The following is a 25,462-nucleotide window of genomic DNA, read 5'->3' as shown; positions in this document are numbered from 1 at the left end:
TCTTAAAGGACGCTTCAGCAAGTTTTCTCTCATACCAGTTTTTCGGAACTTGTTTTCGTGCAGGCTTTCACTGCATGCTTACCCAGATGGCATTATATGGCTTCGATGTCAGTACAGCCAGCTTGTTGGCAGCCTTCGCAAGGAAGCAACAGACATTACTCTCTGAAAAGGTAGCCGGGATGAAACCGCTTTATGGCTCGTGCCAACCTCCGTCACCCGGTTACAAGAGCGAGCTTTACCACTACGGACTGTACACAATGGAAAAAACGGCTCATTCGACTACATACGGCTAATGCGCTCGGTACCACTAACTGGAAGTTTAGAGCTTACCAAACTCAAGCGCATGTACTTCCCCCTGTGGCCCCGGCGCCCACACGCAGGGTACATACGGAAAAAAGCAAGTACATAGAGCGTTTCCATTTTCGAAGTGGCAGAACAGTACCCAACCTTTCCTGCAACAAGAGGGGAACACGTCCGCCAGCTCCCTCTAGTCGTTTCTCAAGCAGAGACTGAAGGTGTGCCGCTTCATTACATTCAACTCCCCATTACAAGTATCCCTATATGATGAAGAATGCTTTCCTCGTGGCGCGACAGAAGCAGGTGCTTGGAGCAGCTGACAGGATTTCAAGGAGAAATGCGGTATGGACACTGACTCCGAGCCCCAATCGACTGTAGCCCGAGCGAGCCCGGGAATTCTGTCGGATTGAGGTCACTGCCTCTCGGTACGTGAAATAGTGCCAGTTGCGAGGCACTGGACTCAAATGCTGACTCGTCGGCCCTCCACGCCCTGCCGAGGTTTAAGGTTTACCCAGCCTATGTAACCCAGTAGTTGCAGGAGCTCTTGGAGATGAATGCCTGGTGGCCTGCGCAGACTGGCAGAACTACAGGTGTGAGATAAGGAGCGTAAGAGCGAGCAGGTTACGCTGAGAGGTTATACAGAGAAATGTAGAGAAACTAGATAAGAAATGGATACAAGCAGGCTCTACCGCGCCGTCCACCGCCGGAAACGCCCCCGGTTCTCTTTTCTCAGCAGGTTCTACGGCCGCGTCCGACCGCCCGCGTGCTTAGCTACTACGGTCTTTCTCCTGGTATCGTAACACTTCACAGAACTACCGTGACACCGGAAACAAATCTCGCCTGGTTCCACAATGTGATTCGATTAGAAGCAGGCAGTCTGCTGTATATCCCTTCAACCGTGTGGCGTAAACACTGCATGCACTCCAAGAAACTACCGGGGAGGTACGGCTCTCTTTTCAATTCTCTTGTGGAGCGGCCCGCCAGTACTACGGAGACTGGCACGACAGTTTATCACAGTCGAACCGGGCTATATAGGATTGAGGCCTCAGCTGTGGGTTTTCTGGTTGTCTCTAGGAGACTCCGAAGAAACTCTCTGGTACCCCTAATCGAGCTTTCCTTTCGCGCGCAGAGCGTGGAACACTGGTTGAATACTTGGATCTTTGTCGGCGGTCTCTTGCTTCTGCTAGCAGTTGTGCACAGCTGAAACGGGGCACCACCTTTGAGCACGCTTAGTTTCAAGAAGACTCTCGGCAATGTTCTCGTCAAGAGCCGTTTGAGTGCGGACGCGAGTATACAATTACACACAGGCGAGTCTCAACACGCAGCAGACTGTTCGGCAACACGTGACTGTTTCCGGATGAGCACGTTAGCCAGGGAAATGCAGGAAGTTGAGCCACAGTACTGTACGTGCGTGGTGGAGTTTTTAGAGCACTTTCTTCGTTACACGTGTCATAGGTCGCGGCAGTCTTCGTCTCCACTCATCCATCCTAGGAAATCCTACTCTCTCATTAGTGGGGTGTCAGGTGGAATGAGGCTTGACAGGGGCATCCGGACTCTGAAGTGCCACTCTGAAGCCCAGGATGGGCTGTTAACTGAAAGACTCGGAGATCTCGTCCGAGACCTTTTGTCGTCGGGCTCAGCAGGTTAGGCGGCGTCCTAGTGCTGCGACAGGCAGCCGGTGAAGGACGCGTGCGAACGCGTGTCTCATTGAAGCTTTACAGGGATGGCCCTTTTCACTGACCGCTGTGACGGACTAACTCTTGCCATCAATGGGGTTCCTGGAGGACCCAACATTGACGCGGTTTCTTCCCGGTATACTCTGGACGCTTGGGACGCTCTTGCCATTGCCATCTCGCCAGACTCTTTTTTCTGAGTGAGATGTGGAGGTTGCACTCCCGTACAGTTGTTCTTGTAGGTGCCCGGGATTCAGATCACCGGGGCGCTACTCGAGTTATAGAACCCCCCAAAAATACCCACACCAACGTAAGCCAAGAGCGAAGTTTCGACTGCCTGGCGCTTTTGACTGCGCCACTACTCGGACTGTCATCCAGAATGCCTTTGCAGGGCAGTTCCTGTATAGCAGCGCTCCAGTAGACGCAGTTCAGCGTCAGCAAGCCGACAGGGGCGAGGGGCTCGACCGTGGCTCTCCGGTGAGAATGCAGCTCATTTTCGTAGTTTCTGGGGAGTTACCAGCCACTGTCGAGATAGTGCGTAGTCGTGTGCTCTCCGCACATGATCTAGCTCTAGGCCTGTCTGAGAAGCCGCGCCGATGACCGGTCAGAAAAGGAGGCTGGCTTCCAGTCATGGGGTCAGCGGGTGAGTATCAGCGGGCAGAAGTGGGCGGATTATCGAGCAGCCCATAATGACATTGCGAATCGAGCGGGGACAATGGACGAAGAGGCACTGGGGAACCATGGGCGCAGTCAACCTCCCCACCGTTCTTTGGTTCTCGGGAGGAAAAAAATTCATTCAAAACACAGTAGACGGAGCTCTGTACACGGGTGACGTCTCGTGATCTCGCGAAGTTGTCGGCGAGCTAGCCTTCTTTATACAACACTCTCTCTCTTTTTCTTTTTCCCGCCTCACCGCTCTTGACAGCCAATCATCCCAGGTAGCCACCGCCGCTCCCAGCTGGGTAGTGGCTGGCTTACGAAAGATCACCACTCACACGCGACAAGAGAATTGCGCCTCGCGCTGTGGTGCTTCGAGCCTCCAGGGAGTTTATTGCCGCCTGGCATCAGTTGCGGTGAATAATGAGCCGCGGGCAGCCCACAGCATAAACACACCTCCCAGCATACTCCTCGTGGAACGACTGACACCTTCGATCAGTTCCATTGTCTCCCTTCTTCATAGTCCCTGTGCGTCGAGCTGCTCTCCGAGCGCCGCCACCAGGCCCATCATCTGAACCTGTTCCGCCACACCCAGCTGGCTTGGAAGACTCATTGTCTTGATGCAGTCGGCAAAGATAAGCAGGAAGGATTCCAGCCCCTCACAGCTGATTGCGTACTCTACGCGACGAATATGGTTTACAAGGTGGCCGTAGTGTCTTTGGAATATTGCCGGAAGAAGAAGGGGTGCCAGGTTTGCCAGACACTTGTTCTTCAAATCAAGTAGAAGAAAACGGATTGCCTGCCTCTCCAGTGTAAGCAGCGGCGCGCCGTCTTTCTCACATGCGTTAGGGTTGGCCTCGTGAGGGCGATGACTGTCACCGGAAGATGCTAGCGGCAATGTTGCTGGGAGAGGGTGGACGGGAGCGTTTTGCTCTCCGGGCACCAAAGCACCGGAGCCGGAGGAGGTCTGAAGAGGAGGGGTCGGCCCACAGAAAGGACTCAGATGCAGCGTAGCGTCTACAGTATTTCTCAATCAGTGAAGAAAGACTTGCTACCTTCCAAGGAACAAGTGCTAAAAAATGTCAAATGCTACTGTGACATGGCTAATCTCGCAGCTGGAACTCTGCGCAGACGTACATGGCTGTCTTAAAAGGTTGCAAGACCCGCTGTATCGAAGCCATTCCGATACAACCACAGGAACATTCCGCTATTCAAAGCAAGAAGAGAAACAACGTCATTTAGATGGTGCGCCAACGCCACTAGGACGGAATAATTCCACTGCTCACCTCCAAGAACCTCGGCGGAACTCCGGAACTGCCATCATCTCCGGGCTTCTGTGCTGCTAGCCGGAGAGATTCATGGTCCTCTTTCGCTTCTCCTACGCCTTCCTCTTCTCCTTCCCTACCGGGCTTCTGTTGCTGGTGCTGCGAGTTTCTTTCTTCTTGTTTCCCTGTTTGACGAGAGAATAAGGATGAACGAGCACCATCACAGTATGCCACCTCAGACAAGGCCCTGGCCGTACTTGGGGACTTACAGTGCAGTTGTTTCCCCTCTTCCCGCGCCTCTCTCGCAAACATGGGAGAGTCTTTATCGCAGAGCGCGGAAGCAAGGTTTATGAGCCTGGATGGTTGCAAGGCTCCAGAAGCGTGACATGGAGAGGAGACTGAGTTCTGCTCCAACTGCAGGGTGTCACAGAACTGCCCGCAAAGAAACACAACAAGCCGCAGAGGCGCAAAACCATACAGGCCTCGACTCAGAACAGGAGACGTTAAAAGAAACCGGAGACAGCGCATCTGGACGCCGCTGTAAATCACACCTAGCATCCTTCGCAAGATAACATAGGAGAGGAACAGCCGCGTGGCAGCTGCAGTCCATTTGTACGGAAAGAGAAGCTGTGTCCAAAAGTGTGGCTATCGATATGGAACACATCAACTGGGACTGAAACGCCCCGCATACATGGGTGACTTAGCTATCTTACACAAATGAGCTGAAAACTTGCAATTGCTACCTCAAAACCTGACAGGTGAACTTTTCTTGAGCATTTTCAGTGGTGCACCACAAACGTACCTGTTCGTCTTTCGCTTTGTCTCCGCTTTCTTTTTCGCTCTGGCTTTTCTCTCCTGTCGCAGTGGCCAGCCAGGACACACTCTCTCGAAGCCGAGGTCTTCTGGCCATTGTACCGGGGAAGGCATCATCATCTGCCTTCCGACGCAACCGCGTTCGCACAGCCTCATTTCCAACTATTCCTTGAGTTGCTGCGTGTTCCGTGTCTCTCTCTTTTTCTGGGGCCGGGACGTCGAAGCAAGCCCCGCAACTTCTCTCAGCTTCAGCCTGGGTACTCTCTGATGTGGGCCTCAGCTCGCCTCCGTGCTGTGTTCGTAAGTTGGTAAGCATTCCCCTCGGCTCGGAGTCATTCTCGGTTTCGTGGAGTATCAGATTCTGTACCTCGTGTACTGTTTCTCCGCTCTCGGCCCCAATGCCCTCGTTTCCTTTTTCGTCTATGCACTGCTGAGGAATGTCGTGAAAAGTGTCTTTCTCCAGAGAGCAGTCTCCATCTTCCTTTCTTTCTTCTGGGATCCCACCCAGATTTCTAAGCGATCCGAAGGACTGCGTAAAACTGTCATGTTGTTCCCCTGCGCCACTATCGAGCTGCTGCTGCTGCTGTAAGCAGGGCTTCTCAGCCTCCAGATTCCCACGCCCAAGGGAGCACCCCCGTATGACTGTCTCGCCGGGGTGGTGTGTGGCCGCAGCTTGAATGTCCGTGAAGGTGCCGTCCGGGGTGATAGTAGTCGCTCGGCTCTCTCCCAAACTCATTCGCTGATGCTCGTGCTGCGTCTGCTCCAGCAGCTGCAGAAATATAAGCTGCTGGCGTTGCAGGTGCGGTAGATCCGCACCCCGAGTCTCTAGGCCCGTAGTAGCACTTGTCTCATCGGCGTGTCCTCCATCTGCGCCTGGAGAGGCTCCTTCTGGCGCCACATGGGGTTGCAGAACTGTCGTAGGATGCGGCGGGTTGTTACACAGAGGCGGGTTCACTACGGCACTCATGGCTAATTGTTGTTCAGGGGGGAGCCGGCTTTGCATGAAAAAGTGCTGATGCTGAAGAAGGGTATGAGGTGAAGGGTGTTGTTGCTGGTGGTGTTCATATGGCTCCTGAAAGTGCGCTTGACTCAAGTGACTCTGCATCTTTTGCTCCTGTCGAAGTTTCTCCATCCGCCTCCGCGCTTGAATGGCTAGTCGGCGAGCTCCGAAGAAGCCAAAGTGACGAATAGGGAAATACTCAGCGCGCCGCTTCCCTGCTACCGCGTCTGTGAAAGTGCAAGCCCATCTGAGCTGTTTCTTGTCAAACCAGATACCTGACACTCTCGGGAGCCGAGAAGCATGACGAATTAAGACCCGAGATGGCTGCGAAAACAATCAAGAGCACGGGGTAGTAGAGATTACTCTCAGCCTGCACAGATAAAGCTGAAATGTTCTGAGTGAAGAACAGGGATGCCCACGCCCCGTCATGCGGCACGTGACAGCGACACATAATGCGGGACGAAGGTCCAAGTATGTTAACCCGTATTCTGTCGAGACTCGCAGGAAACGTTAAGCAGCAAACACTACGCTTCAAGAGGCGAAGCTCAAGCATTTGAGCCCTTCACAGTTGGGAGCGGACCTCTTTCTTATGACGCCAATACTCTCTATTGACGCGACCGAACATAAAAGTGCGGCCATGTGGGCTCTGCATCCATGTGTTTTCGCCTTTGTCAAAACAACTGAAGTGAAGGGGAGAATACCAAAACAAAAGAGCATAGATGCCTTGCATTAACCGGAAGGAGGAATGCGGTACTGCGCCGGCCTTGGGCTACCAACAGTCCACTTACTTCTTGTGAAAGACGCTTGTCTTTTTCTTCGTCGTACTCTTCTTCAACCAACACCTCTTTGAACTCCTCGTCCTCAGTGTCGGCCGAAGCGTGGTGAGAGAGAGAAACAGCTTCCTGCTCAGCCCCACCCTCGACCTTGGCCCCCTGTCCGTCTCGCTCTTCTCCTCCTCTTTTTATCCAGCAATCTCCCTCAGCATTCGGATCACTACCGGTGTCGCCCGTTAAGGATTCTCCTTGGTCCCTTCCTTCTGTGACTGCTGGGCTACCTAATTCTTGTCTTTTCTCGTCGTCCACACCCGTGTCAGACGGGAACGTCATCTCAAGTCCGCTTTCGTTTCCGCCATTTTCTTCTGTCCTCCCTTCCTGTCCCCCATGCTTCTTCTTATCAGCTTCCGGTGCCTCGGACGGTCGAGCTGTTGATGTCGTGACCCCCTCCTCAGTAGACCTCCCGCCCGCGCTACTTCTCCTACTACCATTGACGTGTCCCGCATCGACCGAGGATGGAAAGAAAGGTGTAAGAGACCCGGGGAAAGCACCGCAACTGCTGTCACCTTTTGCTCCAGTCGGAGGCCCACCCCCTTCACTTGCGCATACACTGCTCGACGGATTCGTGTCTTGCGCGGCAGTCTCGCTCGCTCCATGAGCCTCACCGGAGTACATCTCTTGTTGTAGGCCCGGCCGATCCCCGTGACTATGTTGTCCAAAAGACCCTACCGACTCTGCATCTTTCTGAGGGATCTGCGAGCGGAAAGGAGTCCGCTGGCGCCTGTCTTCGCCGCCAGCGTTCCCTCGCCCCGCGGGGGTAACGCATGCAGCCTCCAGCGCTCCGTCTCCAAATGTATTACTTGTGTTCAAGCTCCCGAAGTCTTTTAGAAAGGCGTTTGAGTTACTACCCGTAGCCAGTGGTGGTGGTACCCCCCAGTCACTCCGTGGGCACGACTGGCCCCCTAGCGAAGAATTCGTTGTGACAGGATTTCCAGCTGTCATCAGCATGTTGTGCGCGACCGGCGGGGTGGTCGAAAGAAGAGCAGGAGGCGCAGTGGATATAGTCCCAGGACCATTCGCGATACATGGATGGTGTTGACTTAATAGCTGCTGTTGAAGGAGGAGCTGTTGAAGTTGCACCTGCTGCTGTGCATGTGCCGCCGCAAAACGGCTACTTCGGGGGACGTGGTTTGCCTGTCTAGCTTGGATCGCAAGCCGACGAGCCTGATCGTATCCGTATTTTCCTGTCAATCAAATTGGGCACATAGAATGTTGTTGTACCTGGGCGCAAGAAGGTGTTTCTTCGCGGAGTCACTAAATTTACCTGCAGAGTCATGAACCCGTGTTGAATGCTGACCTTATCAGCTGGGGACGAATATGTTGGTATACGTGAAGGTGTACTGCCAAGTGAATTCATTGGTTTGTTGACACGCCTGTGAATCTGTTGTACTCGGGTACACACTACTACTGCAAAATCATCTGTGAAGGAAGGCGCGATTCTGCACCCTTGCGAACGAAGAAGACTGAGCGCAAGCCGCTGCTTGTTAGCCACAAAACTGAGCATAGTTCCTCGTAGGTCGCAAGACCATGTTTCTATACACAACACACGTGACAGCACATGCTCTATTCAGAATGCAGCTACTACTATGTTCCTGCCCTGATTTCTGCCGGAAACTAGACAGCTTTCCCGGTTGAAGAAGGTACAAGGGTCGACAGTGGAGGTAGCTCTTGTGCCGTTGTTGAGGTAATCCGCTAGAATGGTGCACACGCCTTCTTACGGATATAACCTGTACAAGCAAAGACACAGCTACTAGCGTATGTCTACACGGGCATCTCGACCGCGGTGCCGCTCGGGTGCTTTGCAAACTTGTGCCCCAGCTCAGCTTGAAAAGGGGTAGACCCTGTGAATCCAACTTACCGACCGGGAAGTACTTTGCTTTTCGTTGACCTGTAGTGTCGTACCAGGTGGCCTTCCACCTGAGAGAATGCTTGTCAAAATGAATGCCTGTGGTATGTGTTAACAACGTGCCGGCATTCCCTAATAACCCTGAACAACCCACATTGCTCCCAGGTATAGATCTGGAAGCCTCGGACTGGAGAGGAAGAGCTAAAGGAAAGGAACCGAAACCCGTGTGGTTCTGATGAAGGCCGCGCATGAATGCTGCGTTCACGCTGGGGTTGAGTATTGCTGCGGCCGCCGCCGGAGGCGCAGCAGGGGCTGCAGTCCATTCTGCAGTACTTTGTACAGAGGGAGCTCCTTCTAAAGAATCTAAGTTACTTGCTGAATAATACGCGGCTGTCATGCCACCTGAGTTTGAAGAACTTGTGGAGTTGGATGGTGTCGGGAGCGGAGGGGGACCGCTGCTTTCTGTAATGGTAGGCGCTGTCGTTGCAGGAGAGTTGACCAGGCGGCATGCCGACTCAGGAACAGAGTCTAAACCGCAGAGGGGGCGAACACTAGGCAGCTGATGACATGTGTATGGCTGGGAACGCTGTCGTGAACTTGTTGGGATCTCGCATACCCCTGATGCAGTTCCTGTAGAAAGCGACGAAAGAGAGGTAGAGGGTGTCATGACAGACATACCCGCCGTTGCTGGGGCGCTGAGCGGAGATGAGACCGTCGAAGGCGGCGAAGAAGAAAAAGTGGAAGCAACAGATGGGAAACTCTGACCGAAACTCCGGTCGTGTCCGAAGTGATGGAGGCCACCAATACCCTCACCTTCCACAGGAGAAGCAGTGGGGCAGCTTGTACTGTTCGTAGGCGGTGTGCGGTGCACAATAGAGGAAGCGTCACTCCCGTCGTTAGTGCTCTCCGGGTAGGTATCTAGATGCGTCGCCGTGGCCGTAGTTGTGGTAGGGCAAGGTGGGCGCAGGCCTGCGAAAGAGGATTCGTTAGTAGACCGGAGAGCTCCGCTGCTGACTTGAGCATTCGATTCGTCGTTTGCCGGGACGGTGCCGGCGTCATCGGAACTAGAAGAAAACTCAGTCTCCACTTGGAGAGTCGAAGACCGTACATCAAAAGAGGTGGAATGCTGCAGGACCGGCGGATGCAGCTCACTTCTGAGCGCACGCCCTCTGGGCGGCGATATGCCTACGCAGGATGGGCAAGACAACCCGCCTACGTCCCCTTCTGCTCCTCCTTTCTCATGAATATTGTTCGACTGCTCGGCGGGACACCGAGTTCCGTGACTTGAGGCTGGCCAGGTGGGACTGTAGTACCGCCCTGTTGGAGAAGAGGAGAGAAACGACGTAGAGTAGCGACGGAGCCTTGATGACGCTTGTGTACATTTCGGATCAGTTTCAGTGCCACCCCCTCCAGGACTAGCACAACCCTCACAATCAGAGCGACGGGCAGGGTTTGAGGGCTTCTGCAAGAGAGAAGGAGTAAAGACACGGGGTAGCAGACAACAGCCAAAGTTTTCATGACCTTGTGCATCAGCAGCATTCAAAAAGGAGAAAAGAGGACCTCCTCAAGAGCCGTAGTCCGGATCGTCCGGTGTCAGCGTAGCTTAACGCATTCGGTAGCTATTACTCTACAAGTTCCTTTGTTCTCTTGTGAGCTTGCAGTAACACAGCTTACACAGCACCACCGAGAAGCTTTACAGATAGGGAGGTAATGCTAAGGGATTCTCTTCTGTTGCAGCAGTGAACCTGAAAAGCGAGGAGGAGGCGTGACAACATCCGATACCCTTGGTCACCCCGAGTTACGTGGCTCGCCTATACAATAGCACTGAGAGACGTCAACCGACTCGCGCACTCCTTTAGAGAGATGCATCCAGAACTCACATAAAGGGCAGCAGCGTGTAAGGTATAGGAACCTCCTACGAGAGGAAATGAAAACCTTGGCATCCTATACGTATTCTCTCTCTATTAGCAGTGTATACGTGAGTTTAGACTGAGTACTGATATATATATATATATATATATATACGGTCGCGACAACTACGCCTCGTTGCCAAGGCAAGCAAATAGAGGGCCTTCTGGCATGACGGCGGCTTACATACTATCTGGAGCTGAAACCATCCCAGTTCCCGTAATCTACGTGCGCCTACCCAAGAAGACTAAAAACAAGCTAAAAAAGACCGTGCACGCCTCGTGTAACACTAGCTCAACCGTAGAGGTGAGGCAGCTTGATACGTGACTTTCTTGCGCGCAGCTCTCTACGTTCTGCTCTTTCTTCTCCTAGGTGTAGCTTGGGACAATTCTGAGAACAGTCGCGGTGGGGATTCACCAAATCTTGTATACAAGGAATGACTGCTTCGTGTTCAGGGACACCCGTCCCCTGTTAACGAGATCGCACCTTATCTCCTCCGTTTTCGTGTCTGAATCCTGGTAATGATCTTCGCGACTGCGGGGTCTTGGTTCGTGAACTAAACCGCGTCACCTCTCCAGTCTCCCTCATCGCAGTTTCCCCCCTGTCCTCTTTTCCAGGTTCTCCTGCTCGCGGCACCGGTTCCCCTGACTGCTCGTTCCCATGTCCTTCTCCGTCTTTATTTCCACAGCTGTCAGGCTTCGGTCTTCGTGTCCGGACGGTTGAAAGAAATCCGTCCGCTTTCTCTTCTGGAAGCATACCCCGTTGTTTTTGTATGCTGTCTCTCATAGTCGGGGAAGAGTAAGAGAGGGAGTTTCCCCCCTCAAGAGGCCCGACAGACGCCATAGCCGTAGGGACCTTACCACATTCACTTCTTCTTGAAGGTTCATGGTGACGTGAAGGAGGGTACAGGAAAGCGTCGATTGCCTTTCTGGCCGACAAAGAAGCTTGAGGAGCGCACGGAGTTTCTGAGTTCTCGCCGTGAACCGCATTCAAGTGGCACGATCCCTCCCTAGTCGAGGTGCGGAGAGCTCTTCTTCCTTCTCTTGGGTCTTCGTCGCTGTGCGTACCGCTTTCCCTTCTTCGCTTCCTCATTTCCTCTCTCTTCTCGTCCAACGGCTTCTTCTCTACTTGCGCTTCTACAGATGTCCCACGCTTTCTCTCAGAACTCTCTCTACCTGTTGATAGCGCTGTGATGTCCTCCTCCTCCCTCTGCGTACGCTTTGCTTGGTGCGAAGAAACATCTTCTCCGGTTCGATCTTCGACCTTCATCTGGAAACTTTGGCTTCCCCTGTCGGCATGCGATTGTGAACTGTCGCAACACTCACAGTAAACCCCATCTTTTTCTCTATCTTTTTTTCTCTCAGGACTATCAACCTTCACAGCTCCGTCGGCCCGTCGGGCAGTTACGTGCTGCGCAGCCGGGTGATGCTCTGCTGAAAACTCCCAAGAGGGCCTCTGATCGTACTCCTCCCGTCTCGTCTCGGTCCGGGCCTTAGTACCTGTACCTCGAGTCGATGAACACAGCGAGCCACTTCTTTTTTGGTCACCTAGCTCCTGTGCAGAACCCCCATCAAACTCATGTCTTTCTCCTTGTCTTAGCTTGTTTGCTTTCTCTGTTTGCAGACAGCACACGGAAGGAGCGGTATCGAAAGGAACTGGTGTCGCAGCTTTGGAGAACGAAGAGTGAGACTCAGTAGCGGAGACAAGATCCGCGGCAAAGGCCCCTCCAGGGGTGCGGACGTCTCCACCTCCGTCCCATGCCGTGGAAGGAGAACCGTGTCTCTGGCTTCCACCGTGGGATAGCTGGTCCCCCAGGTTAGCTGCAGTACATAGTTTTCGCTCACCGGGCCTCAAAGGCCCTTTGATTTCACCAGTGGAGACACAGAATTCACGTGGGGCATCTAGAAGAGACACTTGGCCAAGAGAGTTAGCACCAACGTTTCCTCTTTCTTCTTCCTCCGTGACAGTTAGCGAAGAAGAGTGGCAAGGGGCACGAACAACCACGTGTCCGTCTGACTCCTGTCTTGGACCTTGTTGTAACTGAGGCAGATCCTGGCCTGGTGGGGTACTACGACTACTGCCTGGCGGATCCCCTCCTCCTCTTTCACGTAGAACCACCGCATCGTCCATTTCGCCTTTACTACCACTTGTCTTTTCTTCAGAACACTCTGTACTGCGCTGCGTGTCCGTCTCATTCTCCCGGTGGGGCGGTACACGGCGATCTGCAGTCTCAATACTTGTGATGACCCCCCCGTTCAGGTCAGGTAGACTAAGGCTTTCCTGAAAAGGAGGGAGACTTCCAAGAGACGCGAACGAAGGGATAGGAGAATGACTGTGGTCAGTGGCCTGCATGGGCATATGCTGAAGAAGGAATGGATCCTGTTTGAAAAGGCCAGCCTGGTTCCCTCCCTGACCAAGAGGAGGTACCCCGCAACTTGATGGCATCAGCTGCCCTGGAGCTGAAAGTCCTCGCCCAGAAGCATCGACACCAGGGGTCGTCGCTAGTCGTTGCTGCAGATCCTCTACGCCAAGAGGAAGATCACCTGCACTTCCCGGGGCTGGCATAGGGCAAGGAGGAGGATGGGGAGGAAGGAAAGGAGTGAGTCCGACAGGGGAAGCAGTTGGCCCGGGGGCGTGAGACTGCGTAGAAGCGGCGAGAGACGATAAGGAGTTGAATGCAGTCGACGGGTCAATTACAGTGGCCGTAGAGCTTAAAGCCGACGCGTTCGCCGCTGCACTCGCAACGGCTGCTGCAAGCGCGATGACATCATCAATGCAAGCAATGAAACACGGAGTACGAGAAAGAAGCATCCCACCATTTGCCTCAGCGGTGCGCGGGCCCTCAAGTTGAGTTTCCCTTGAACGTTGAGAGAGAGACAAACACACTGCCAACGCGTGCAACTCTTTCATGAAACCACCGGAAAGAGAAGAGAATGAACTTAGAGACTACTGCTACGCGACTGAAGAAATACGGCGTGTTTGTGACTCCTACAGCAACCATAATAGCCTACATGTTGCTTTCGTGGTCATAAGATGAGAAGAACATCGGGAGAGGCCACAGAACCGTCACAAAAAAAGGTCAAGTTGAGAGAATACAGCCAGAGGAGGATAGACATGCTCCGGCTAAAGCCCTATCTAAGCGGGGGTGCGTGCAGAATGCCAGCAAAGAACATACCCTGCTTAAAATGAACTGCCAGCCGATAGCCTTCTGCAAGGCCGAAGATCTTGACGGGAAAGTACTTGGCAACTCTGCGGCCGTGCTGGGCCCAACCGACAGACCACCGCAGCTGCTCGAAAGCATACGCAGACACTAAGGAAGAACAGAGCACTTCAAGCCACCCGTGAAACCCTCTCCCTGCAGGCACTGACTCCTTGTGAGGATAGCCTGTATTCATGACTTTTTATTTGACTCCCAGCTTGCGACACTTGGCTGTCAGAGGTAGCGTCTTCTCCTGCCTGGCGCGCACAATTTTTATCTAGCCTAATCGTTACGTAAGAGGCAGACAGCTACTCTTCCTCCTCAGTAACGGAGGAGGTACCAGTGTGGGAATATCTCATAAAAAACAATCGAAGCAACGCCGTACTCTGAGGTGCCGCCACCGCTTGCCAAACAAGCAGCAGATACTTCGTCTGTTGTAGCACTCCGAATGGACACCGTGAGTCACTCCTTCACCTATCTATTGAACAAGAGTCCTCTGTCACGAGTGCGTAGCCTCCTAGTGTCCCACTCAAAAAGAATGCACGAGAAAGGTATATGTCCTAACTCTGAGCCGCTTCCCTTTCCCCCCGACTGTCCTATGAGGAGAAACAACTCACACGGGAAACGAATGGTGCCATAGTTGGGCAGGAGATTCACCTTAGCCGACCCGACGAAGCCGATGTTCACAGGTGGGCGGACTCATTGGCATTAAAGGCAGTTCACAGTCGTTCCCGCTACGGGTAAGCTGACAGTGACTGGATTCAAACACCGGGTCCTCTGTAGAGTCGTCCGCACACGCGGGAGTCTGAGAGAGGCTGGGAAACCTCTTGCGGTCCAAGGGAAAGTCATGTGTGAAGTCACAAATAAAATACTTCATAAAGTCTCTTTACCGGCAGCTCTGTTCGAAAGTATGAGAATGACTACAGTGTCATGATACAAGTGCTTCCAAACAGAGTGATGAGACATAGTGCAGATATACTATTCCAAAGTGGACAAGGAAACTTAGTTCAGCTCTGAGGCCTGAAAGGATAATATTCAGACGGAGTCTAAACTTCGAGGGCTAAAAATACACACCAAACATATAAGCGAGAATGGCTCATTCATCCTGGGAACTTGCCCCAGGCTTCTTTAGCCGTGGGGCGACAAGGAGAAAGAGTATGGACAAAGACATCAATAAGAGTAGATGACGAGAACTGCTGACAAGGAAAGCCAGATCCCCAAAAGGATTCTCTGCTGTTCTGCTTATGGAATTCAGTGCAGCTGTTTTTATGTCAACACTCTCTTTCGTCAGTATCGTCATTGAAAGTCCCTCTAGCCTCATTGATTCCTTGGTCCACACTTGTGCAGATCTGTCTGGCTGTCTTCCGCTTCTTCTCCGGGCTTGGGTCCCGTTTCTACTGACTCCTTCGAATACGTTTAGCCGACTTCTTCGGGTTACACCATCACGTTCCCCATTGTACGTTTCTCTACATTCTATTTCACAGCAAGAACTTCGCTCAGCTATCGTTTCAGTCACAGAGCTTTTCAGTGTTCCTCCCCTTCGTCCTCACCGCCTCTGTCTGTATTATCCAGCCCATTCGCAAAAAGCAAAAACTCCGGCACACAACTACGCGACGACGATTCATACTAGCCTAGACAATGACGGGATTCCGACTGAGCTGTCGTTTTCACATGAGATAAACGCCTTCAACTACACACACTCATCCGTACGGTATAGTAGATCTCACCTGATGCTTGTCGAAGTATATCCCGGAGACCTTGGGGTAGGTGACAGCCTGTCTGATTAGCTCGTCTACTACCCTGGTTCTCTCTCTCTTGTAGAGGTCCTTCGAAGCCCCGCTTCGCAGCACATCGAGTTGTTCTAGCATCAGACGCCCATCTCCGCTCCCACGAGGCTCTAGGGCCAAAGGACCTGCAGTCATGATATCGCCACCCCCCGCAGCTGCCAAACTCAAGGGAAAACTCTGAAAGAACATATTGTCTCCAGTAGCTCGATGAGGAACCCCACCTCCTTGCCCTGGAAGACTAGCTCCTAGCAGTCCATGAGGTCCACCTCCGCCTGGTGCATTTCCGTTGGCGGGGGGGGGCATAACAAAGAGGCTTTCGCTAGGATTCTGAAGAGGAGAAGGAGAAACAGAAGGCGGCTCTAAAGCCGGAGAGAATGAGTGCCCTAAAACAAAGGGCTCTGCAAGAGAAGAAGAGAACGAGGACGAAGAGGGAAACGAGTTGGTTGGGGGAGGAGGCCCAGGGGCAGAGAGAGACGGGGGCGAATCCAGCATCCCAACACGTGAGGGTGGAAGAAGAGCAACTGCATCTTGATGCGGAAGAGGACAGGAAGCGGGATCTTTAGAGGATGGCGGGGACGGAGCTGTTAAAGAGGCTGATGACGACTGGAACAGAGGAAAAGAAGGCTGGAGTAATGTTGGGAGAAGAGACATATAGTTACTCGAGGTATGCACACCCGGTGGAGACGGATGGTGACTGGGAAAAGGGAGCTGGGGGAGAGACAACCCCGGCAAAGACCGATTTTCGCAAGGAGAAGCCGGGAGTCCTTTCGGTGACTTTGGTGTTGTCCCAGCCCCTCCTGTGGTTGGATTGCAAGTTTTCTCTCTCGCCGAGGAATGAGGTTCATTGTTGCTAGAGTATTCAACACTATAGGAGCTTTGCACTCTCCGTCCGTTTCCCTGCTTGCGAGGCTGTGATCCTCCCTGTGTTGGTCCTTCACTCGAGGAGTTATAAAACGCCTCTGAGCATATCGCCTCTTCCCCGTGAGCATTATCTTCTAGAGACGGACCCGTGTGGGAAGTTGACAGGCATGGCGTGGGGAGCCCAGGCAAGCACGAAGGGACCAACGGCACAGTATCCGTAGCCACCATGGGCTTACCAGAAAGTGAACCGCGTAGGGGGGGACAAGAGGGGGACTGCTGCTGTCCACTCGTGCTACACTGACTACGCAGCTCACTCGAATCACCTAGGCTCGATGTAGTAGTACTCTTAGGCATGTGAGGTTCTGATCCCACCACGCGAGAGGCCGCTGGAGAGAAGCTCTCGTCTTCTCTTCGATGTCCCTGATCTCCGGGTCCTACTCCTTGCTCACTTTCTTGTCCGTCTCCACCTTCGCTTCTACGGATGCTGCGAGTCTCGTCCTTCGAGTCCCTCGTATCACTGCAAACGACTTCTTTCGGCGCATTCTGTTGAGCCCACAGCTGCTGTGGCGGACCCCTTTGTTGTGCATCTGAGTTACGAGGGTCTGTTTTGTCCTCCGCCACTCTAGAATGGACCTTCCCCAGCAGCGCGCCGAAAGTTGTGTCAAGCTTGTCATTACCCGTCGCTTCTCCTGAATGGTTTTGCAAGGACATCAAGCTACTCGAGCGAGTCCCAGGAACTTGCAGTAGAGACGGTACTCTGTATTCAGGCGCCGAGGAGTTCTGACAGCATGGATTCTGCAAAGGACCCATGCTGTCGCTTGAGGTGGGAATCCTCCTTGAGTCTGCGATGGCAGGAGTACTTTTATTACTGACTTCTATCCCCGGGAGGACGTCCCTGTCCCGGCTCGCTGAGAGGGATTCTGCTGGCTGGTCACAACGGCACCCGGGCTGAAAATCTCCGCCAGCACTTCTGTTCCTAGTCCCATCATATCTCTGGATCACCGATGAGCCTGTTCTGTCCGGACACGGCCGTGAACAGGAAGTACAAGCGGAAAGACGAGAAAAAGGTGGTAGCCGTAATCCCGCCGAAGAAGGTTGCTGAACACATGGGCCATGCTCTGGTCCACTGTCGTCAGCCAATGATGGAGACGGATCATCTGCAGCCGGCGCATTCCAAAGAGTTTCCCCAGGTAGAGGATTAGATGCGCAGGCCGACGTACTCCAAGGAAGCTGCTCTGCAGGGTGTTTCTCCCCCTTGAGAGAATACTGAGTAGAAGAGGACGAACTAAAAGAGGGAGGCGCGCCAGGGACGGCGTCGGCGGGAGGAGACGTGGCTAACCAGAAGTACGGGGAAGGAGGAGGGGAATCTGGACTAGCTAAGCGACCACAGAACCCGCCTGTAAAGGAGGTGCTGGTGATGTGGCCAGGAGTGCCTCGAGGAGGGAGGGCCTGACTTGACGGAGAAGCAGAGGGGCAAAGGGGAGACGACGATGAAGAGAGAAATGAGGAAGGAAGCCCGAGAGAATAAGATACCGGACTCGAACGGGGAACGGGGTCCACACCAGGAATGGATGCTATAGAGGACAACTCCTGATGCTGATTCCATCCCTGGCGACCCTTGTGTTCTTCGCAGCGACGCCCACCAGTCGGTGCCGTAGTCTGCATTTCATGCCCGGCCTTTTTCAACGGGCAGTCCGGGTCCGGAGTGACACTGGGCAGAGAAGCTACGCCAGGGGGATGACCGAGACGTCTCCGAAGGTATGTTGAACTGGGATGAGACTCCATACTGTCTTGCCGTGATCTTGAGACTTGCTCTCCTTCTGACTTCGGTAGCATATAGCAGCTGTCTCTTCTTCTAACGGAAGAGCCGGAGGCAGCAGATATAGACGACCGTGTCTTCTTGCAGTTGCCCCTGGGATGTACACTAGCTGAAATAGGGGAAGGCGGACTCGCTAGGCTCGTGGGTTCTTCGCATCTTCCTCTTTGTTTGTCTTGCACAACTTTTGTGCCCTCATCTCGCTGTCTCTTCCCCTCTTCATCCTTCCGTCTCCACGTCGGGTTTCTCTTGAGAGGCAAAGCACCCAAATTGGCCGGATGATCTCTCTCTGTCCCTTGACGAAGTTCCGATTCTTCCGGATCGTCGTCGCAAACCAAGGACTGGCCACGGTCGCCCGTCGGAGAATCGCTTCCTCCTTCTCCTTCTCTCTCCTGTCCTGTCGGTAGTGGCTCAGAAGACTGACTTTCGCAGGCCGTGTGACGGCCTGCACATGCCACGGGAGTGTTTGCCGCCAAGCTACTACTGTCTAAACTGTCGATCTCTTCCCTGTCTTCTCGTTCTCTTTTCTCTTCTCCCCGTTTGTTAGTGTCATCGTTGTCGCCGCGACATTCTACTGCCCCTCGTCCTCCCTCGGCTGTCTTGCTTGCCCCCCCCCGTGAGCGGGTCCTTGCCCCCCGGTGAGAGTTTCTGGAAGCTTGGTGTCGGTGGTGGGAATAGTGCGAGCTAGCTGCAGTGGCAACAACTGCAGATGCCCGGGATTCTGTTTCCAGGTTCTGGGTTGAGCCAAAGTGCGGTGAACTGGCAGACAGAGCTGCAGACGACAAAGAAGGGCCTTCTTCTCCGTTTCCTCGACGTGAAGACGAAAGAGGACGAAAGCGGGGAGCCGCCGCGTCTGCATGCATCCTACGTCTCAGTTGCATCTTCTCAAGCCACAACAGGGAGGGAAAGGGAGACAAAAAGAAAGACGCCGGAAGTCCCGAGGTAGGAATAAGAGACGCGGTGACCACGCTTGTTGTCTCTGTACGTTGCGTTACTCAGGCACCACTTAGTCTCCCTGCCTCTTCACTATCATGAGACATAGAAGCTAATCGTATCCCTAGCCCGAGAAAGCAAGTTAATTCAGTGACTCCTTAGGGACCAACCGACTTATCACGAGGGGAACAGGACATCGCCGGCTGCTGCTTACTACTTCATGTATGCCTGGCCATGGTTGAGGAACGACCACTATGGAGAATTGACGCTCTCTCCCAGAGGCACTATCCTGTGGCTTCGGGCTTCCGGGGTTCTGAGTCCAGAATGCTGTCGTCATGAAAATTGCTTTTGAAAGTCGTCCTGAAGGTCCCCTCTGGAGAAAGCGAGTCGACTCTGTAAGGAGCTCATTCGTCGGAGAAACTTTCTCTACAACATTTGGTCATTCTTCTTCGCTTGGAGAGCTCTGCTCTCTCCTACATTGTCGCGGCGGATAAAAGGGCGGGGATGAGGGGTTGGCGCAAATGGGAGAAAAGAGAAAGTGCACGTTCGAGACAGCAGCTTACGAAATTGACAAGCGAATAAACGAACGCGGGTAACCAGAAGAAGAGACCAAAAGGGGAAAGCCACCTGTGGTGCCTCTGGCTGACTTGGGAAAACGGACGTCGAGAAAGATAAGAATGAAGAAGACGACCTGACAGAAATGATAGAGATACACGTGCGCTGCTCGTAAGGCAAGTCGCCATGCACTTGAAGACGAGGTGATCGGAGCGCACCTCAAGAGGAGACCCGGGGGACGGAAGGCAGCATGTGCAGTACCCGACAGCCACTCGGTTAGAGGAGGAGCATGGCAAGCTAACGAATTGAAGGAAGAAGCAGTGACAGCCGGTATACTACGAGAGGCATCCCGATTCCCTGGGGCGAAGAGGCAGAAAACAAAGAGAGGGAATACCTCGCGTCGGGAAAGGGGATGAAATACCAAAGCTCAGGAGAGAGACGGAGGACTTGACTTCGCCCACAGAGAAGCGTGCTACATGAGAGAACGAATCTACGATAACGTCAGCAGCAACAGAAACTTCATTAGGTTGCAGGAACTGCCGCGCACGGGGCGAGGCAGTAGCGTGTCATTGCATCTGCAGAAGGAAAGGTCAGGGACAGACACGTGATCACAAGCACAACAGTTTCGTATTGTCTGGCACGCGAGAATGAGGAGCGAGCCGCCTTCTGAAGTGACCATCTCTACACGTCAGTAGTCTCGTTCGTGTCCATGCAGCTCACGAGCTTCAGCTTCTTCGAGCGCACTGCTCAGAACTGGAGAGACAGGCATATAATAAGAGCATGACCTTGAGGCGAAAGCTCAGGTACGGATAAGAGAAATCCGTTCACCGCGCTTCTCAAGAAGGACGAAAAGACGGAAAGACCCTCTCACTGTTATACTCTTGGTATGTGCATGTGTATCGGTGAAAACAGTCAAGGAGTTGCCTGACTCACCCAGAGTCAGGCTCCGATGACTACCGCGCCTCCAGCGTCATCAGCGACTAGACCTCGACGCCATGTTTTCCAGAAACCTTGACGTGTGTCTACCCGCATCCAACTGTCGAACCATCTCTTCACGCAGAAGCGATTGCTGATCCTTCAGTTGCCTCCGAGAAAAGAGTTACCGCACTCTCCCCGAGCCCAGGAGTGCCCCTTACAGACGAGCACGCCATCAGGTGTCTTGTAGATCTCTATTTAAGACAGGCTCTTGTCATAGCCAAGGCCAGTGTGTATCCCTCACCGAAAGAGGCTGCTGAGGTGTTGCACTAGAGCCACGAGCCTTCGCAAAACTTCGGCACACAAATCACTTTCAAAAGAAAAGCTCTCTGAGCAGATTTAGCCACCACGTGAGACCGGAGACTGCATGGGAGGTTTGCCAGGGTTTAGGGTTACCAAAGGCAACACTACTACGAATCGGTCAGTGGAATCCTCGTGGGATAGAAAGCAACTAACCTTCAATCTGTGGAGATAGAATCTCGGTCTTCACGGCACCACCACACGAAATGTGCGACGCATGGAGGCCTGGACTAGTCCTGCGTTCTGTTGTATGCAGTCTGAGAAGATTGACGGTGAATGAGACTCTTGAAGGTAGCCGGAGTCGACAGATCCTGCTGCCTCCTTGAAATGTAGTTGAAAGGTGTCTCCAGTCCGAAAGGTCGGGCACAATGAAGGAGGGAATTCCAGCGGTTCGTCCGCGAGGCAGTCTTGACGGACGGAGAGCTGAAACACGCGCCAAGTGAAGAGAACCACCGGTCGACGAAAAATGCTTACTGTCGGCCGTCGAAAGAAAAAAAATCCATGACTCGTGGGGGGGACGCGCCATCCTACAAATCATACTGCATTGAGAGGACTTCGACACGAAAGGCTGCAGCTGAACGGGGAAGTCCTTGATGATGTGACTGGGGAGAAAGCGAAGAAGCTGACCGGTCCGGCGATAAGTCCAGTCTGCTCTCGAAACTGCATTAAGGCACGATCCAGATCGCGTCCCTTCAAGTAGAACGCAGTACTACCCCTCCGGAGAGACAGGAAAAACCCTTCTCCGGTACGAGCCAGTCCCGAGTGTGGAGACACTCGGTGTGACAAGCGAGACAAGCGTAGAGCCAACACGCGGAGTCGAAACGATTAGCTGAATCCGCCAGCCACATAGTGGACAAAACTGTCCCGCGAACCACTGAGTTCCAAGCATTTAGACGCGATTTCTTTCTCGAACAACACAAATCGCCCATGACGAAATCGCCCACGTGCCAACGTTCCCATGAAGGCCACATACTCTACCGGCGCTTGACAAGTGAAGTGAACCTGGGTCGGGCTGCATACTCCGGGAGCGAATGAAAAGGGGACTGATTACTCGGATCGAGCGAAACAGCCGCACAAAACAGAATACGGGATTACAATCGTCTGGCCCATACCACGCTGTACAAAGCGCTGCCTACTTTCGCTGCTTGTTCGGGTACCACTGTGGTCTCCCTAGCGCGCAACGGCAGATCCAAAGTGTCACGTAAAGCGCTCCGTCGCAGGCGACACCGGGATGCACGTACTAGACATTCCCGGCCGGAACTAAAGTTGCCACCCACCGCTCGTGTGATGAGATTCACAGCACGCTGCTGTCCCACGGCTGTGTTTTCGACAAGTGTCTGCCGCGCGGGCGTCACTCGCGCACGCGAGACAAAGAAGGAGAATCACAAAACCGCAGCACATGGTGGCTTACAACAGAATCCAGCCAGATGGGGAGAAAGATGATGACGCTTCTGTGCTGGCACCAAAGATGTGTGCGAAAATTCTTTGCGATAGGGCGGCGAGAAGGGAGTATGCTGCTGCACCGCTGTAGCTCGCCCCGCCACACGCTGCACAATGTTGGCCCATTCAGCGCAGGCGCCACCACATGAGGGGGGGCGCGATGGCCCGGGCTTCGCGCTCTTTTGCTCAAAGAGGGGACTGCCTCAACCCGCCAACAGAAAAGTGGTAGTAGGGCGCCATTCAAAGTGGACTGTCGGGAAAAAAGGCCTCAAAAAACACTGAAGCAGTTTTAGTTGCCGGGAGGGATCTTGGGGACGATACACGCTTCGCCAACCCAAGACAAGTGAAGACTCTAGGCGGAGTGGCAGCTCCCGCGCGTCCGGGAGAGACGACGAGTCTCCGGAGGGAGTCGGATGAGTCGACGCAGTACGTGCTTCGTACTCACACCCGGGCGAACCACCTGCCGGATTGCGCACTTTTCAACTAGGTGATTTCGACGGTCTCGCCGTCTTCGCCAAGTTTTGACGTCGGCCACAAACGGCGGGTGACCGGCATAACGGGAAAAAAAGAAAACGCAAAAAACAACCGCAACAGGAAGCACGCGCACTCTGTATGGGCAACGCGAGCGGGCCCCGCCCTCGTCGGAGTAGCCGCATTACCTGGTTGATCGGCTGGACTTGCCATTTCCGGTACAGGCAGAATGCAAAGCGAGCAAAAGGTGTTGGTGCTTGGTTCCAAGTATCTCCAGTCTGTACCCGGGAATGTGCGCACACATGCTACTCACCCCAGTCAACACGAAAAGTGTACAGAACACACTGCTAGAAGCTTTGACAGCTCTTGGTGGGAATCGCCTCTACGAGTGAAGCAAGTCAGTTACCCATTTCTTCTTGTGGCGGTAGAGAGAGGCAGTGCAGTGCTTCACTTTAAGTGGTCTGCCATCCAGAGCACACATATCACGCGGCTCACAGGAATGCAGGAGTACGCATTGTGCCAAGTTTTCGCAGAGCGGGGAAGGCGTCCGGGAGACGCAGGTTAAACTGCAAAGCAACCAGAATGCAGCACGCTACGCACTTTCACCATGACCTTGATTTGTCCGGTCGTATCACTGCGGAGGAATTACACGAGGGAGCGGCGCTCAGGTGGCTACAGTAGCTGTCGCATACCGATACCCTGGAGCAGCCCCCAAGTCTAAGGCATGTGTGTCCTTTCTCCTGTGCAACACTTGTACCCTGTCCTGACTGCCTTTGGGGCCCCTAAACGTGCCCAAGCTGCCGAAGGTTGGAAGTGTTTATACACAGGTCCCTTTAAGAAGCGCTGCAAACTCTCTTAACCTCTACGCTTGGTCACGGAGTTGCCTACAGTTCCTTAAAGAAGCACCAAAGACACAGATACAGCTCCAGCAGCGAAGCGCATTGCTTTGCGAGTGGCCTGGGCCAGGAATATATCCCCCCCTGTTTCCGCGCCTTCGGCCGGTGTCCGGTCACCCTGAGGAGCTTCAAGAAACCGTTCCTGTACCTGATCACGTCGCAAGCTCCTAATGTGTGCGACACGTTGCAGAAAGCTGCAAGCTTGGAGAGAACAGGGTAAAAGTGGCCACGCATTCGCGAACAACTAACCACCTGGAGCGTACCGCAAGCACGACGAGATCAATGAGGCTAGGCAGGGTAAAAGTGGCCACGCATCCGCGAACAACTAACCAGCTGGAGCGAACCACAAGCGCGACGAGATCAATGAGGCTGGGCTTTCATATCGCCTGTGGGTCGGTCGAGGAGTGCGTAAAACGGACTCGGCGGCGCCTAGTGCAGGGCGAAGGGCTTCCGCCGTGCAGTCACATGTTGTCCATGGGGTCTACCAGCATTCTAATTTTGTCGCCTGCACACACACCCGCTGAGTGCGGAAAGCGGATAGGTAATCGGCCTTTCTCCTTGCGTAGATCTTGTCCGCAGAACAAACCGCGGCACTGAAAGAGACCTCCCGTAACAAAGAGACAGAATAAGTATGTAAGCGGGAAAACTCGTGACTGCAGGGTTTAGGGTCCTGCGGCAGACCGGAAGGGGCTTCTACCTCTCCGTTACTTTGTACGACTGAGTTGGCATGTTCCCGTAGCTCGAATTGTATCATCCGTCCCGACTGCCTCCTCGACGACTTTCGGCGAAAATGAGACAGCTGATCGAAGCTGCGGGAAAACACCTGTACACCTGACTTACCACCCCACACTGGGGGGAGCGAACTCCTCAACAACACGCCCACGACCACCCCCGGTGGGAATCGAACCCACAACCTTTGGATTAGAAGTCCAACGCGCTATCCGATTGCGCCACGAGGGCGTTGTGCTAGTTGGTTCTTCCTGCCACGGGTTACGAGAACAATGCTTTCAGTTGACTACCCTGACTTTTGTCCGGATAAACTACAATTCAGCAACAGAGCTGGTTTCTGTCGCTGCTTTCGCTCAATATCTGTCGTGATGGACTCGGGAAATAGTTGAAAGTGTATGGAACGTGATTGACCTGACTCTTCAACAGTTCATGTAATAAACGTAGGATAGCGACTGGGAAAACTGGAGAGTCGCACGTCGGACAGGTTCATAGCTGCATTGAATGTCTTCTTTTTCGCCACTTTGATGCACGACGTGGCTTGAAGGTCTGTGGCCAAAGGGCGGGATGGCTAGAAGAGAGAGACGTTTCTTCTCCCACGTCAATACCTTGAGACCTGAGCATCGGCACGTGATCTCACCAACACGGCCCTCGTGGCGCAATCGGATAGCGCGTTGGACTTCTAATCCAAAGGTTGTGGGTTCGATTCCCACCGGGGGTGTTCGAGGCATTTAGCGGGCAGTAGGATTTCAAGACCGGCCTACGCATGGTAGTCTCAGAAGAGACGCCTCAGCAGTCCGGCGTACAAAGGTTACGCCGTCTCTTCAGAGGCTACTATGCGTAGGCCGGCCTACTCGTGCCGCCGACTGTGCGGACAAGATTCCTTTGAGCCTGATGCGGAAGGGTTCTTTGCGGTGTTCCCGTCCGCAGTAGGACGAACCTTTCTCAACTTGTACGACGTGAGCTGGCGTTGTGTGGCAAAGGTCGCGGTGTAAAGACTGGTGGAGTATCCCCTGTTAAACAATAGCCAGCAACCGATACGTAGTCAGGCGTCCTCATCGTGCCCTTGACAGCGAGCAAAGGGACGGGCGCGCCCATACATACTCCACCCTGGTACCGCTGTTCGCTAGTCAAGTGGAGAGTGTGTGTCTCGACTCCTGTGAAGAGGGGTGCTTGTTCTGTCTTTTCACCCGAGAAGTGATGCAAGCTAG

At 53.6% G+C, this 25,462-nt stretch overlaps 1 protein-coding gene across 1 annotated transcript; it reads right to left on the bottom strand.

Annotated features, from left to right (window-relative positions):
- Positions 1-1,466: 1,466 nt before the first annotated feature.
- CSUI_003280 (ap2 domain transcription factor ap2ix-3) lies at positions 1,467-22,139 on the bottom strand. Its single transcript, XM_068063478.1, has 9 exons — positions 20,875-22,139; positions 15,219-20,018; positions 13,468-13,579; positions 10,779-13,042; positions 8,397-9,846; positions 6,494-7,722; positions 4,695-6,029; positions 3,914-4,324; positions 1,467-3,594 (listed from the first exon to the last, which is right to left on the bottom strand). Exons 2-9 carry the CDS (start codon positions 18,834-18,836, stop codon positions 3,145-3,147), a joined length of 10,869 nt encoding a protein of 3,622 aa, XP_067924551.1. The 5' UTR covers positions 18,837-20,018; positions 20,875-22,139; the 3' UTR covers positions 1,467-3,144.
- Between the last annotated feature and the right edge of the window lie 3,323 nt (positions 22,140-25,462).

This window comes from Cystoisospora suis (genome assembly GCF_002600585.1).
Source record: "Cystoisospora suis strain Wien I chromosome Unknown contig_1433, whole genome shotgun sequence".
NCBI lineage: Eukaryota > Apicomplexa > Conoidasida > Eucoccidiorida > Sarcocystidae > Cystoisospora > Cystoisospora suis.
The sequence above is the reverse complement of the archived record's forward strand: the minus strand, read 5'-3'. Positions and strand labels throughout refer to the sequence as shown.

Excerpts from the sequence above, each read along its gene's own strand:
- CSUI_003280 (XM_068063478.1), bottom strand. The coding sequence starts at position 18,836 with ATGCAACTGAGACGTAGGATGCATGCAGACGCGGCGGCTCCCCGCTTT. Across the intron at positions 9,847-10,778 it reads ACGAAAACGGAGGAGATAAG|AAGCCCTCAAACCCTGCCCG; the intron begins GTGCGATCTCGT and ends TCTCTCTTGCAG. Across the intron at positions 4,325-4,694 it reads ACAAAGCGAAAGACGAACAG|TTCTGTGACACCCTGCAGTT; the intron begins GTACGTTTGTGG and ends CTTTGCGGGCAG.